The sequence below is a fragment of the Mastigoproctus giganteus genome, chromosome 4 (genome assembly GCF_048544385.1).
Source record: "Mastigoproctus giganteus isolate SK-2022 chromosome 4, ASM4854438v1, whole genome shotgun sequence".
NCBI classification, from domain to species: domain Eukaryota; kingdom Metazoa; phylum Arthropoda; class Arachnida; order Uropygi; family Thelyphonidae; genus Mastigoproctus; species Mastigoproctus giganteus.
In genome coordinates this window covers 234,488,521-234,501,399 of record NC_143578.1, presented here as the reverse complement: position 1 = coordinate 234,501,399, position 12,879 = coordinate 234,488,521, and the positions used below count along the sequence as shown (strand labels likewise).

The 12,879-nt window shown below is 38.5% G+C and overlaps 1 protein-coding gene across 2 annotated transcripts in view; it reads right to left on the bottom strand.

The window, feature by feature from the left end:
• Window positions 1–12,879, bottom strand: part of LOC150087502 (leukotriene A-4 hydrolase) — a 122,910-nt gene that overhangs the window by 43,892 nt on the left and 66,139 nt on the right. For both annotated transcript variants that reach the window (XM_090371218.1, XM_090371217.1), the window contains exons 10-11: window positions 9,010–9,121; window positions 8,622–8,766 (exon numbers count right to left, since the gene is read on the bottom strand). In XM_090371218.1, the coding sequence (XP_090227344.1) occupies window positions 8,622–8,766; window positions 9,010–9,121 (257 nt within the window). The remainder of the gene's footprint in view (window positions 1–8,621; window positions 8,767–9,009; window positions 9,122–12,879) is intronic.

The window sequence follows — 12,879 nt, the reverse complement described above, 5'->3', positions numbered from 1 at the left end:
CGGGAGCGGTGCCCTGGTGGAATGAGGAGCTTCGAAGGATGAGAAAGGAGGTACAAGCCAAACGAAAAGCGTTCCAAAGGGCGAGAAGATCTTGGCCTGATGTGGAGGTCGAAGAACTTAAACAAGTATATCGAACAGCAAGAAATGTGTATACGGAAAGAATAAAGAAATCAAAGCAGCAATCCTGGGAGAAATTTGTCTCTTACACGGGAAATTCTGACCCCTGGGGGGTGGTGTACAAAAGCACCACAAACTCCCCAGGGGGGAAGTGAACACCGCTACAGAAACCCCGCAGGCAAACCTAACCACCACCTGGAGGGACTCAGTCTCAAACATCTTAAACGTTTTTCCTCCAAACATTAATCCAACAACAACTGAGCAGCATGAGATCTGCAGAGAAAATGAAACCTATTGGACTGGACAAGTTTAACCGCAGTTCACACAGGAAGAACTCCTAGCCGCAGCAGCTCTTATCAAAGGGAAAAAATGTCCAGGGCCTGACTTGTTCGAGCCTGAGATTGTGAAGAAGGTTGTGGAGCTTTCCCCGGAGCTATTGCTGCACCTATTCAATCTCTGCCTACACACTAGCACCTTCCCTGATGACTGGAAAGTTGCAAATATGAAACTTATCCTTAAAAATCCGACAAAACCACCACATCTATCATGTTCATACAGGCCCATAGCCCTATTGTCCGTATGCAGCAAGCTCCTAGAGAGTCTCCTCCATGTACGGATCCAAAGCCACTATGAGAAAGCAAACCTAATATCTCCAAACCAATATGGTTTCAGACCAGGGCGTTCCACGGTTGATGCTCTACAGGCACTGCTCACTGAGGCCCGCCAAGCAGACAGAAAATACTTCCTGATGATTACAATTGATTTCGCGGGAGCGTTCGACACTCTTTGGTGGCCGAGCATCCTCCGCAGACTCAGGCAAGCAAATGTACCGGACAATTTGTTCAATATCATGAAAAGCTACCTCTCAAATAGGGTAATCACAGTAAATGCACCTTATCGGAAACTCACAAGACGGATACACCGTGGCTGCCCCCAGGGCTCGGTTTTGGGGCCGACCTTATGGAACATGGTGATGGACGAATTTCTATGCCTTGACCTCGGGGAGGTTCGTTCACAAGCCTTTGCTGATGACCTCATCCTGATGGTGACTGCAAATTCCAGGGCCCAGCTTGAGACCGTGGCAAACCATGCACTCCAAATCCTCCAGGACTGGGCAAAAACACACTGCTTGACCATATCACTATCAAAAACAAACTCTCTGCTTCTTAAAGGAACTCTCTGTATTACAAGACCACCACAGATTAAAATTGGAAACAAGACCATAAAGTTGTCAGAGCAACTGAAATATCTTGGCATAGTACTAGGTAGAAAACTCTCCTTCCAAGCTCATCTCAAATACATCAGAACCAAAGTGAGAAACTATACTGTCATGGTTGCTAGGATATCCCGTCGGGACTGGGATCTCAGCAAGCGAACCCTCTCGTTGTATTACAAGGCTATCTTCATCCCTGTGATTACGTATGCAGCCGGAATTTGGTTTGGCAAGGCTACGACTGCAGTAAACAGACGAATCCTGGATTCCACTCAACACACGGTCCTGCTCTCCATCTCTCGTGCCTGCTGCACTGTGAGTACTCACGCCCTCCAGGTCCTGGTGGGGGCCCTCCCCCTCGATCTGGAGGTGGTGAGAAATGAATGTTGTATCATCTGTCTAAGGGCGTGTCTCAGACCTGCTTGGGTTTCGAGCTGAATCTTACCAACAACCAAAAATTTGAGAAGAGGAGACTTCAAGCACACATGCAGTGGTTGTGGCAGGACCGCTGGACAAATTAAACCAAGGGGGAAATCACCAGGAGATTCATCCCAGATGTTAGCAGAATCTATCCAAAATCCCCATTATGGTTTTCTCCAGGCCTGTATGCCACGTATTTGCTTACTGGTCATGGTTCAATAAAGGCAAAACTAACAACCTTTGGCCTAGAAGAGGACCCAACATGCGCCTGTGGAGGAATTGAGGACTGGGATCACCTCATGCACGAGTGTCCCCTCTACGATGACCTCCGCTGCCAGCTTATCACAAAGCTGACATATACCAAAAGGCAAAGAAAACCACTTACTGGATACTAATCAAGGATACTAATTTTATCAAGCTCTCACCAACTACGCACAGCAGCTTTTCTTGAGGAGAAGACAACTAATTGCAGCAACATGATAACCCTCTACTAAATGAACCCAGGGACCCTGATGGTACTGGAACCAGGCAGCTAAACTTGACCAGCATTACCATCATTGGTGTGAACTACTATACATTCTCCAAAATGTCACCCACCAAAGATAACTACCAAATAACTACCTTTGAATAGAGACAACCCACAAATTAAGACAATCTAAGAAAGACAAAAGGTTCTTATACTTCTGGACTTGTCTCTCACGGATGTGACCAATAAGACAATCTCCTAGATAAAGACTGACAACGCCACCGGCATGCCATTAGATGTCAACTTCTTTTCTTGGCCAACTAGCATTCCGAACCAGGTACCCTAACTTGGTTCACTTCAATACCCCCTCCCCTGGTAGGGAGAGGGAGGGGACGGGTTTCTGTCTCCTCCCCCTCCATGCTACCCCCCTTTTTTCTCCTGGTGGGGCCAGTCCCCACTGACCTTTCTGGGGTTGCCTTCCCTATCATCCCCATATTTCTATCTGTCCCCCCCCCTTCCTCAGTCTTCACCCCTACTCTAACTAAATATGCATTTTATTCTATTTTATTTTTTATTTATTTATTTATTGATTTTTTTATTATTATTTATTATTTTTAGTAATTTTTTTATTTTTTATTTATTTATTTATTTTTTTAATTTTATTTATTTATATATTTTTTAATTTTATTTATTTATTTTTTTATTATTTTATTTATTTATTATTTTTTTTTAGGCCCTTGCCACTGAAATCTTAGGAAATTAGGTGGCAGGGCCTGCCAGAGTAATTACTTCTAATGCGATCCCTCTATGCCTGACCTGCCTCCTCGGTGTTAAGTGTGGGCAACGGGGGGTCCCACCAGGGGCCCAACGGCTAAAAGGTCAAAGGAACAACACAACATAAACATGTACCTTACACTTTTTAAAATCTCTGGCCTTCACAGTGTTCTGTGTTTCACAAACAGAGTACACAACACGGAGATGGGGGAAACCCCTTCGGCCGTTAGACAATGAACACTTTAGACTTTGTCAGTGTGGTACCACAAAGATGATACGTTATTCTGGGATTACTGCTTCCCATGTGTAGTACTTTACATTTGTCAATATTAAACTTCATTTGCCACCTCTCAGCCCATCAGCTCAAATTTTCTAGATCCTGTTGCAGCAGTGTACTGTCATTAGTGTCATTAACAACCCTGCCAACCTTCGTATCGTCTGAAAACTTGGACATTAAGCCTGATATACCATCATCAGTATCATTTATAAATACAGAAAACAACAATGGACCCAACACTGAACCCTGAGGGACTGCACTAATAACATTAGTCCAAGAAGAGCAGTGTCCATTGATTACCACTCTCTGTCTTCTCCCACTCAACGATCCCTTTATCCATAGCAGCAATTTTCCTCCAATGCTACACTGCTCCAATTTGTGCAGCAGTCTTCCATGTGCAACAGTATCAAAGGCTTTTCTAAGATCCAAATATACGATATCAAAGTTATTCTTTGCATCCAGTACCTTTGTGACTACATAGTATCCAATCAAATTAGTCAGACAAAACTTCCCCCGCTTAACAAACCCATGCTGTGTCCGAGCTATAACTGAAGTTTTGTCTAGATGATCCTGCAATGCTTCTTTAACCAGTGTCTCCATTAATTTCTCTGGAACAGAAGTTAAACTAACAGGGCTGTAATTAACTGTCTCCCTTTGATCCTCCTTTGTGGATTGGGGTCACATTTCCAGTCCATGGGTACGTCCCCTGAGTCCAGGGAAGCTCTCATAATTATGGCTAAGGGTTTGCTTACTTCCTTCGTGGCCTCCTTTAATATAACTGGATAGATTCCATCCACTCCAGGTGCCTTTCTTGTGTTTATCTTCAACAATTTCTGCTTCACTTTACTCTCAGTTGTTATTGTTATTATTTGGTTTTAGGAACATTAGCAACTAAGGCCATATTGCTCCAGGGATATGCGGTGGTCACTCCCTGACCTTTCCGCATCTTCCGTATTTGGTGGTCACAGGCTCGAACCCCAGTCTAATCAAGAAGCATGTGCTACACAATACTGCCCCTGCCCACCTGGCTACGGAGGTGCCTTTATTCTCAGAGATCTCTGAGAGTAAAGATCTAAATACTTAGATCTTTACTCTCATATCTAAGTATTTAAATAGAATTTAAATACTGTCTCAGATCTCTGTAGTTGCCTTTACGAAAGTAAAAACCCTACTCTTTACCCCTGATGGTAGTTTCGTCTTTGAGAAAATCACACTTCAGCACAAAGTTATCACTTCCACCCAGTGGTTACTTTATCTGCAGATTCTTAATGCATGAAGAATCACTACTGATAATCAGATCAAGAGTATTACTCCCTCTAGTTGCCTCGCGAACATGCTGCTGTAGAAAAAAACCACCCAATAAATCAACAAAAGCCTTGCTAGTGCGTGAGTGACCAACCCACAAATTCCAGTCAATATCTGGGAAATTAAAATCTTCCATTATAAGACACTCTTATTTACTCACTCACTATTTCTTTGTAAAGTTGTTTATTATACTCATCAGAATTATTAGGCCTATAACACACTCCTACTCTTAATTTTGCTTTCCCAGTGCTTATGTATCCCAAACTGACTCAACACTGCACTGTCCAGCCATGTCGACTGGCTGTACTTCCTTGGATTTTGTGTTTTTTTTTAACTAATAGCATAACCCCTTCTCCCCTGCTATCCTGTCCATCCTTCCTGTACACATTGTATTTCCCAAATTCCATTTCTGCATTCCTTATATCTGTGTGACAAGTCTCTGACATCCCAACAATATCTGCCTTTGATGTTTTGACCTCAAATTCATCAAATTTATTTACCAAACTCCTAGCATTGGTGTACATGCAAGTATACATGCACCTGTTCCTATTCTTAGCTATCCTAACACAGCCCATATATTTACTTGTTCTGCAATGACTCCCAGCAGTCTCTGAAATCCTCTGCATCTTGTTTTCCAGGCTGCTGCTCATTCCAAAAAAAGAAGTGCAAGAATCACTTTCACCTCTGTCAGCAGCTACTGTTAAGCTATTAGTCCATGTATCCCCCCAAGCTAGCAGTTTTCCTTGCACCCTTTCTATTTAAGTGTGTCCCATCCCTAGAAGCAGTCTCTCCTGTTAACAAGCACAGACCAAGCTAAGAAAAATTCTACTCCTCGAGCCTTGCACAATCTCTCCAGGGCCGAATTGATCAACAAGGCTCTCATCATATACTCCCTCCTATTGTGTCTCGGCAGAATTGCAGACACTTTCCAATTCAACCCTAACTCATGGCTTTTTTTCAACATTGATCTGTACTTGTTAAGTAATTCCGCTGGTCTCCTACTCTTAATATCATTAGTGCCAATGTTTACAACAATATCACCTTTTGTGTCCTTAAAAGATGATATTTGCCCTACAATGTCATCAACCTTTGCCCCTGGCAGATGAATGCAAAATTATTTAGATGCTGTAAATTTTTCACATGCAGTGGGATGCAATTCTCTTAAAATTAAAAAAAAAAAAAAATTAAATGCATTTTTAAATGCAGCAGAGTACACTTGCACAGTAGCCAGCTTTGTTATATGTCACTGTATGTGAAGCTGTGACATATGAAGATGTGTGCAACATGCTTTCTGATTTTTTTGAAAAAAACAATTAATCAAGTTTTAATCTTTTCATTTCAAGCTTGATAAAATAGTTTTAGAAATACATGACATTATGAACATAGATCAAACATTCTTTGAAAACCACCTGAACATTTGTTCTTTATTTGTGCTTTATCAAAGCACAAATGTTCACGCAGTTTTAAGATTCAAAGATGAACATAATATGCCATTATAAGTTTTTGGCAAAGAGTCAAACGCCTGTGGTACCCAACTCTCCTTATTTTTCCAAAACTTGCCTGCTATGACTTTCTTCAAATTCATAAAGACATCATTTCTTTCCTTTTCAATTTTGTTTCTAGAAACAAAATTGAAAAGGAAAGAAATTTAATGTCTGGGTCATTCAAGAAATCCAGTAGGAGATATTTGACAGTATAATGAAAAAAGAATTCTATACATGCTTCCAAATGATGGCAGAATTAATGAGCTAAGTGTATTGAGTCCCAAGGGGACTCAATACACTTAGCTCATCTAATTAATCGAATCTAATCTAAATACACTAATCTAAGTGTATTAAGTCCCCTTGGGAGTTAATACACTTAGATTAGTCCAGAAAAGGAATAATCTGAAGGAAACAGAATACCAGTTAGATAAGTTAAAAGTTTAAATTGATAATTCAGCTGCAATTAAAATTTTAAATGATTCAGTCTGGTTGTTCAGATTTTTTTTTTTTTTTAAATGTATAATCTACTTTTGTTGAGTGTGTCAGTTCACATGGTACTAATGAATTCCAGTGTGCATATTTTGCAGTTGAAAAATCTGGACATGGGGGAACCCATCTCTAACTGTGGCTTCAGATGATCAACAAACTCATCATAGTGAATTTGCAGAAGACTTTTAATGCAGTATAGTATTACTTGATCTTAGATTGAATAAAAGTTTTAGGTGACAATAGTAGTTCAATGAAGGCAATTTCTAAGGTAAATACATTTAAAGTTTCGAGAGATGCAAAATATCCAACATGGTACTGTATTAATAAACTTTAAATCCTTTATAATGGTATCAACTTAACATAGTTGAGCTGTTTGAATGACAGAAATAATATGGATACAGTTCCTACACTAACCAGAAACTGCTGTAATTAAATACCCTACACACTTCTGAGAAATGTGTAGGTAAACAGGAAGGAAGTGAAATCTTTCACTTCCATCCCGTTTATCAAGGACACTCAAAAAGATTTAACTGTGTTCAAGTCTGTGGGAAAAGTGGGTTTTAATGTCCCAAAATAATCAGTGAATATTTTTCATCTTTTTTTTGGATGAAATAATACAAAAATAATGCAGGAGAAAATGATTCTAACTAATTGCAACTAGCTAATTAGAAATGTCCCTCCAATAAATTACAACAGTAACAAAAACACTAAACACCTTCATCTAAATTTGTATTTTTTCTATAGAAATGGTTGCAATGTTGGTAACTGTCAAAGAACACACCCTTGTTCAAATATTAAAAAAAAAAAAAAAAAAAAAAGAAAAGAGAAGAAAAATTTTTAAATCCCCATTGTGCATGCATGCAGCCCAAAGAGGTTATATAAATGCACAGGGTAACAGTTTTGGTCGGTCGGCTGGGGAAGGAAATATCAGGAAACATATATACTATAAACTACACACCTGCTAATTTTTAAAAACCTGAATCTGATTTATGAAAAGTGAGATTTCAAAACTATTAATATAGATCTACTTTTTTACTTGAATGTACTGGATTCGCTTATGTAACACTAAATTAATTAATGCACAAAATATTAAAAGAAATAATTAAAAGAAAACACACCAAATTAATGTAAATAGTAATAATATTAGAATCTGCTGTATTCTCTAATGACATATTTGTGATGAATCCTTAGCTCCACTACTCTAAAATTTGTGCCACTGGCTGGAATCCTGACTGTGGTCCTGGATAAGCAAACATATACGAATTCACACATTGCAAGATGAAGCTCACAAAATGTACACAGCCTATTGATAACTACAGTGCTAATAGCATTTCTGGCAAAAACAGTTATGTACAATTCCTTCGGCCAAATTTTGGAATTGTGAAATGTCTTGATAATACAAGTTATGGAAATTCACTTCACATTTTATCTAAAGATTTTCACTGCTTTGATCTCCTAATAAACAAAGTTTCCGTATGGAGGTAAAAAATAAAGTTATCAAAAGATAATTTGGAAAACTAATTTTTTCTATTCCCTGACTTGAAATTTTGTTTAGCTTAAAAGTAATGGTAAACACAAAGAGTTTTTGTTCAGCCAAATGGATCCAAATATATAGAAATAGCATCACTTTGTGGTGATGCTATTTGTATATATGTGTCTATATGCACAAGGTGTCTATGTGCTATTTGTATAAAACAATATTAGTAATTTAAGTGAATTTGGCATTAGTGCCATTTTTCTCAAATATTGGATGACTGCACACTGGATAATAGTGTCATCTGTTTTGAAGACTAAAAGTTGACCTATATCACAGGAAGAACTAAAAATTGTCCTCAAAAATGGAAACTATATGTAGAGATGAAGACAATTTTTAAAATTATTTCAATGCTTACAGTGAAATAATTTCACAATTTTTACCACTAAAACATTGTATGATGATTAAATACTGGTAAATAAATTTATTTTATTATTTTCATATTGAATTTATTGAGATTTTTAAAAATACAGTTTTCAGATAAGCAGAAGTAATTAGAGATAAGCATAAGAGGCATTCAATTACATTTCGGTTTTACTTACCTGGGCCTCCAAGTTTTTGTTCCAGGTAAAACAGAAATGTATGCCCTTTTTCATAAGGAACTGTAGAGAAAGCGTCATCAGGATCTACTCCATTAAGATCAGGTACTAGTTTTGTAAGAGGATCATCATCACCTCTTGTTTTAATCTAAATAAATTATACACAACTTTTTTTAAATATATGCCATAAAGACATAATGGAACTAGACTGCAAGACACACAAGATTATACAATTGTAGTATATGTGTAGCACCAATAATATATCATATCAAAAATTGATTTCTCACCCTAACAAGTTAGAGTTAAAATAACTACTCAGTGCATAAGTATGCCATGACAGGGCAATGAAAATATAACCATTTGTGTTAATAAAGGTAAATTGAAAACTTACTGTGTATTGTAATTCTTTCCATCCACCAATTGCTTCAAAATGGCGTAGAGGTTCCCCGTACATTCGCCCAGCAATCTTACGTTCAATAAATACAGTAAAGCCTTCATTTAACCTAAAATAAATTAATATTTTAAGACAACACAATTTAATGATTTAATAATGACAAAGTACCTAGAAATGTTCTGTTTAAAATTCTGTTATAAAGGGTAATCTTTTAAGAGGAAATAAAAACCTTTAAGAGGAATAAATCTGGCAATCTGCAGTAAGGATCAAAGAGTTTGTATAAAACTTATTCAAGTTTAACCTTAAAACATTGCAAAATTGGGCTAAGGTTAAACTTGAAATGAAGCAGGCTAGACCTTATTACCACTACTTTTTATAATCACCATGGTGAAAGAGGCCTATGCGCTCTGGATTCATATTATTGAAAGAATTATAATTCCTCAGAGCGGTTTAATTTCAGAATACACATACAAGTACGGTTAATATATAAATATAAAGAGCTTTCGGCTGAGTGGACAGCCTTCTTCAGTTAGAAAATATATTAAAATGGCAGTTGGAATGGAGATGTGCACTGCCAAGATGGTGCGTGAGGCGCGTGGCTAATTGTTTGAGGTTGAAGTTTGTGGCTGTGACGTATGGTGGTGACGTGGCCAGCGTTTGTCTATGGACAGAATTATTACATCACAGAAGCAATAATTCTGTCCATAGACAAACGCTGGCCACGTCACCACCATACGTCACAGCCACAAACTTCAACCTCAAACAATTAGCCACGCGCCATCTTGGCAGTGCACATCTCCATTCCAACTGCCATTTTAATATATTTTCTAACTAAAGAAGGCTGTCCACTCAGCCGAAAGCTCTTTATATTTATATATTAACCGTACTTGTATGTGTATTCTGAAATTAAACCGCCTTTTATATTTATATATTAACCGTACTTGTATGTGTATTCTGAAATTAAACCGCTCTGAGGAATTATAATTCTTTCAATAATAATCACCATTTAATAAAATAATGTAATATAATGACAACATAGGAAATGTAAGATATTGACAATATAGGATTTAATATAAATGTAAAAACTGAATCATTATTATACGATATACCGGGGATGGGTTGAAAAGTTCATGGCTTGAGTATGAAAGGGTAGTGGGACAGTGTTAAAAATTTCTATACTTAATGTATATTAGGTGGCAGTGATTACTGTGTACTGATGTGGGATTTACTTGAAGATGTAACTACTATCAGAGGTAAACGGAAGGATTTTTGCTTTCCTAAAGGCGACTATGGTGGTCTCAGACAGTTATTAAATTTTATACAGTGGAGCCATCTGATGATGTTACCAACAGAAAATTCTAAATGAGAAGCATTCAAGGAATTAATCTCGGAGGCGACTAGGCTTTTCATACCAACTAAGAAATACTGTTCAGGGTTTAGGCCTAAATGGATGTCAGAAGAAGTAATGAAACTCGTGGCAGAGAAGAAAAATGCATGGGTTGCATATAAATTATCAGGCAAAACAGAAGCCTAAGTGGATATAAGCTAGTCTGTAATCAAGTCACAAAGAGGTTAGGCAAGCAAAGGCAGGTTACGAGAAGTATGGCAAAGAATGTCAAGAAAAGCAGCAAAGACTTCTTTACTCATATTTAACAGTAGAAGGAATAAATCACTCTGGTCCACTTGATGTCGATGTTTTAACTGTTGATGATAATGCTCAACTTGCTGACAGGCTGAATAGGTATTGTGAATCTACATTCACACATGAGGAATTCTTTAGGGAGGGGAATGCCAGAAGTTTATCAAACTCTAATAGGAAGCCAAACAATTTTGCAATAACAGAGAGGAAAGTGAAAGAGAAATTGAAGTAAAACATAAAAAAAGCACCTGGGGCAGATGTAATCTATCCAATTATGTTAAGGGAGGCAGCAAAGGAGGTTTGATTTGGTTTTTGATTTTTTTATGGCACAAAAACAACAAAGTTATATTGTGTCATGACAGCAGCAGCAAAGAAGGTAAGCAAACCATTAGCTACAATTATGAGAGCATCCTTGGCTTCTATGTAGATACCCACAGACTGGAGATGTGCAAATTTATCTCCAATTCACAAAGGAGCATCAAAGGATAACATGAGTAATTACAGATCTGTTCGTTTAACATCAGTTCTGGGTAGATTAATGGAGCCACTTAAAGAAGCAATGCGGAATCATCTAGACAAGACTAGTTATAGCTCACACACAACATGGATTTGTTAAGGGGAAATCTTGTCTGACCAATCTGGTTGGATACCACAATGTGGTCACAAACGAACTGGATGCAAGAAATTTTGATATATTCTTGGATTTCAGGAAAGCATTTGACACTGTAGACATGAAAGATTGCTGTACAAATTGAAGCAGTATGGCATTAAGGGTAAGTTGCTGCTATGGATGCAGGATGGTTGAGTGGGAGAAGACAGAGAGTGGTAATCAATGGACACTGCTCTTCATGGACTAATGTTATTAGTGTAGTCCCGCAGGGTTCGGTGTTTGGACCATTGTTGTTTTTTGTATTTATCAGTGAATTGATGAAGGTATAACAGAATGGTACCCAAGAGGAGCTAGAAGAAAACCTAGAAGACAAAGGCAGAGATGGATAAATGAAATTCATGAGTTTGTGGGTAGTAAATGGATGGCCAGTGCTCAAAACAGAAGGAACTGGAAAGTTAGCATTAGCATTAGTAGAGGCATTTGATGCAAGAAAGCAAGCTTATGCAGCATCAGCCAAAAAAAAAAAAAAAAAAAAACCCCACTTCCACTTCACCCCTCTGTTCGTTCAAAATACCTGTCCAGCTGAGCCTTAAACTTATTTAGGCTATCAACCTCCACCACAAGGGATGGAAGTCTGTTCCACCAACCAACCACCCGCTGGCTAAAGGCAAATTTCCGCACGTCTATCCTACATCTGTCTTTCCTCAATTTGAATTTATGCCCTCTCAGGTGATTTTTCTGAGCTAGAGGAAGAATCCCATCAGCAATGAGCATGCTTAAACCATTCAAGGCTTTATACACCTCTATCAGATCACCTCGCTGGTGCCTAGTCTCCAGACACTGTAATTTGCAAAACTTAAGCCTTTCTTCGTAAGAGCACCCCTTTGTTCCATTCACTAATCTTGTTGCCCTTCTCTGTACTTGTTCCAGCAGCTCTACATCCTTCTTGAAATGAGGTCTCCAGACCTGTATACAGTACTCTAGGTGTGGCCTGACCATCGCCTTATACAATGGAATAATCACCTCCTTATCCCTGCTGGAAAAATTCCTGTATATCATTGACAATACTCCATGAGCTACTCTTGCAACCCGTCTGCACTGCTCAGAGAACTTCATATCTGCCTGCACAACCACCCCCAAGTCCCTTTCATTCTCTACCACTGTCAGTGTAGTACCACAGAGTTGATACGTTGCTCTGGGGTTGCTGTTTCCCATGTGTAGTACTTTAAATTTATCAATGTTAAACTTCATTTGCCACCTCTCAGCCCATCTGCTCAACCTTTCCAGATCCTGTTGCAGCAGCATAGTGTCAGTAGTGTCCTTGACAACCCTGCCAACCTTTGTATCGTCTGCAAACTTGGACATTAAGCCCGATATACCATCATCAATATCATTTATAAATACAGAAAACAATAATGGACCCAACACTGAGCCCTGAGGGACTCCACTAATAGCATCAGTCCACGATGAGCAGTGTCCATTGATTACCACTCTCTGTCTTCTCCCCCTCAACCACCCCTTTATCCATAGCAGCAATTTGCCTCCAATGTCACACTGCTCCAATTTGTGTAGCAGTCTTCCATGTGCAACAGTATCAAAAGCCTTTCTAAGATCCAAG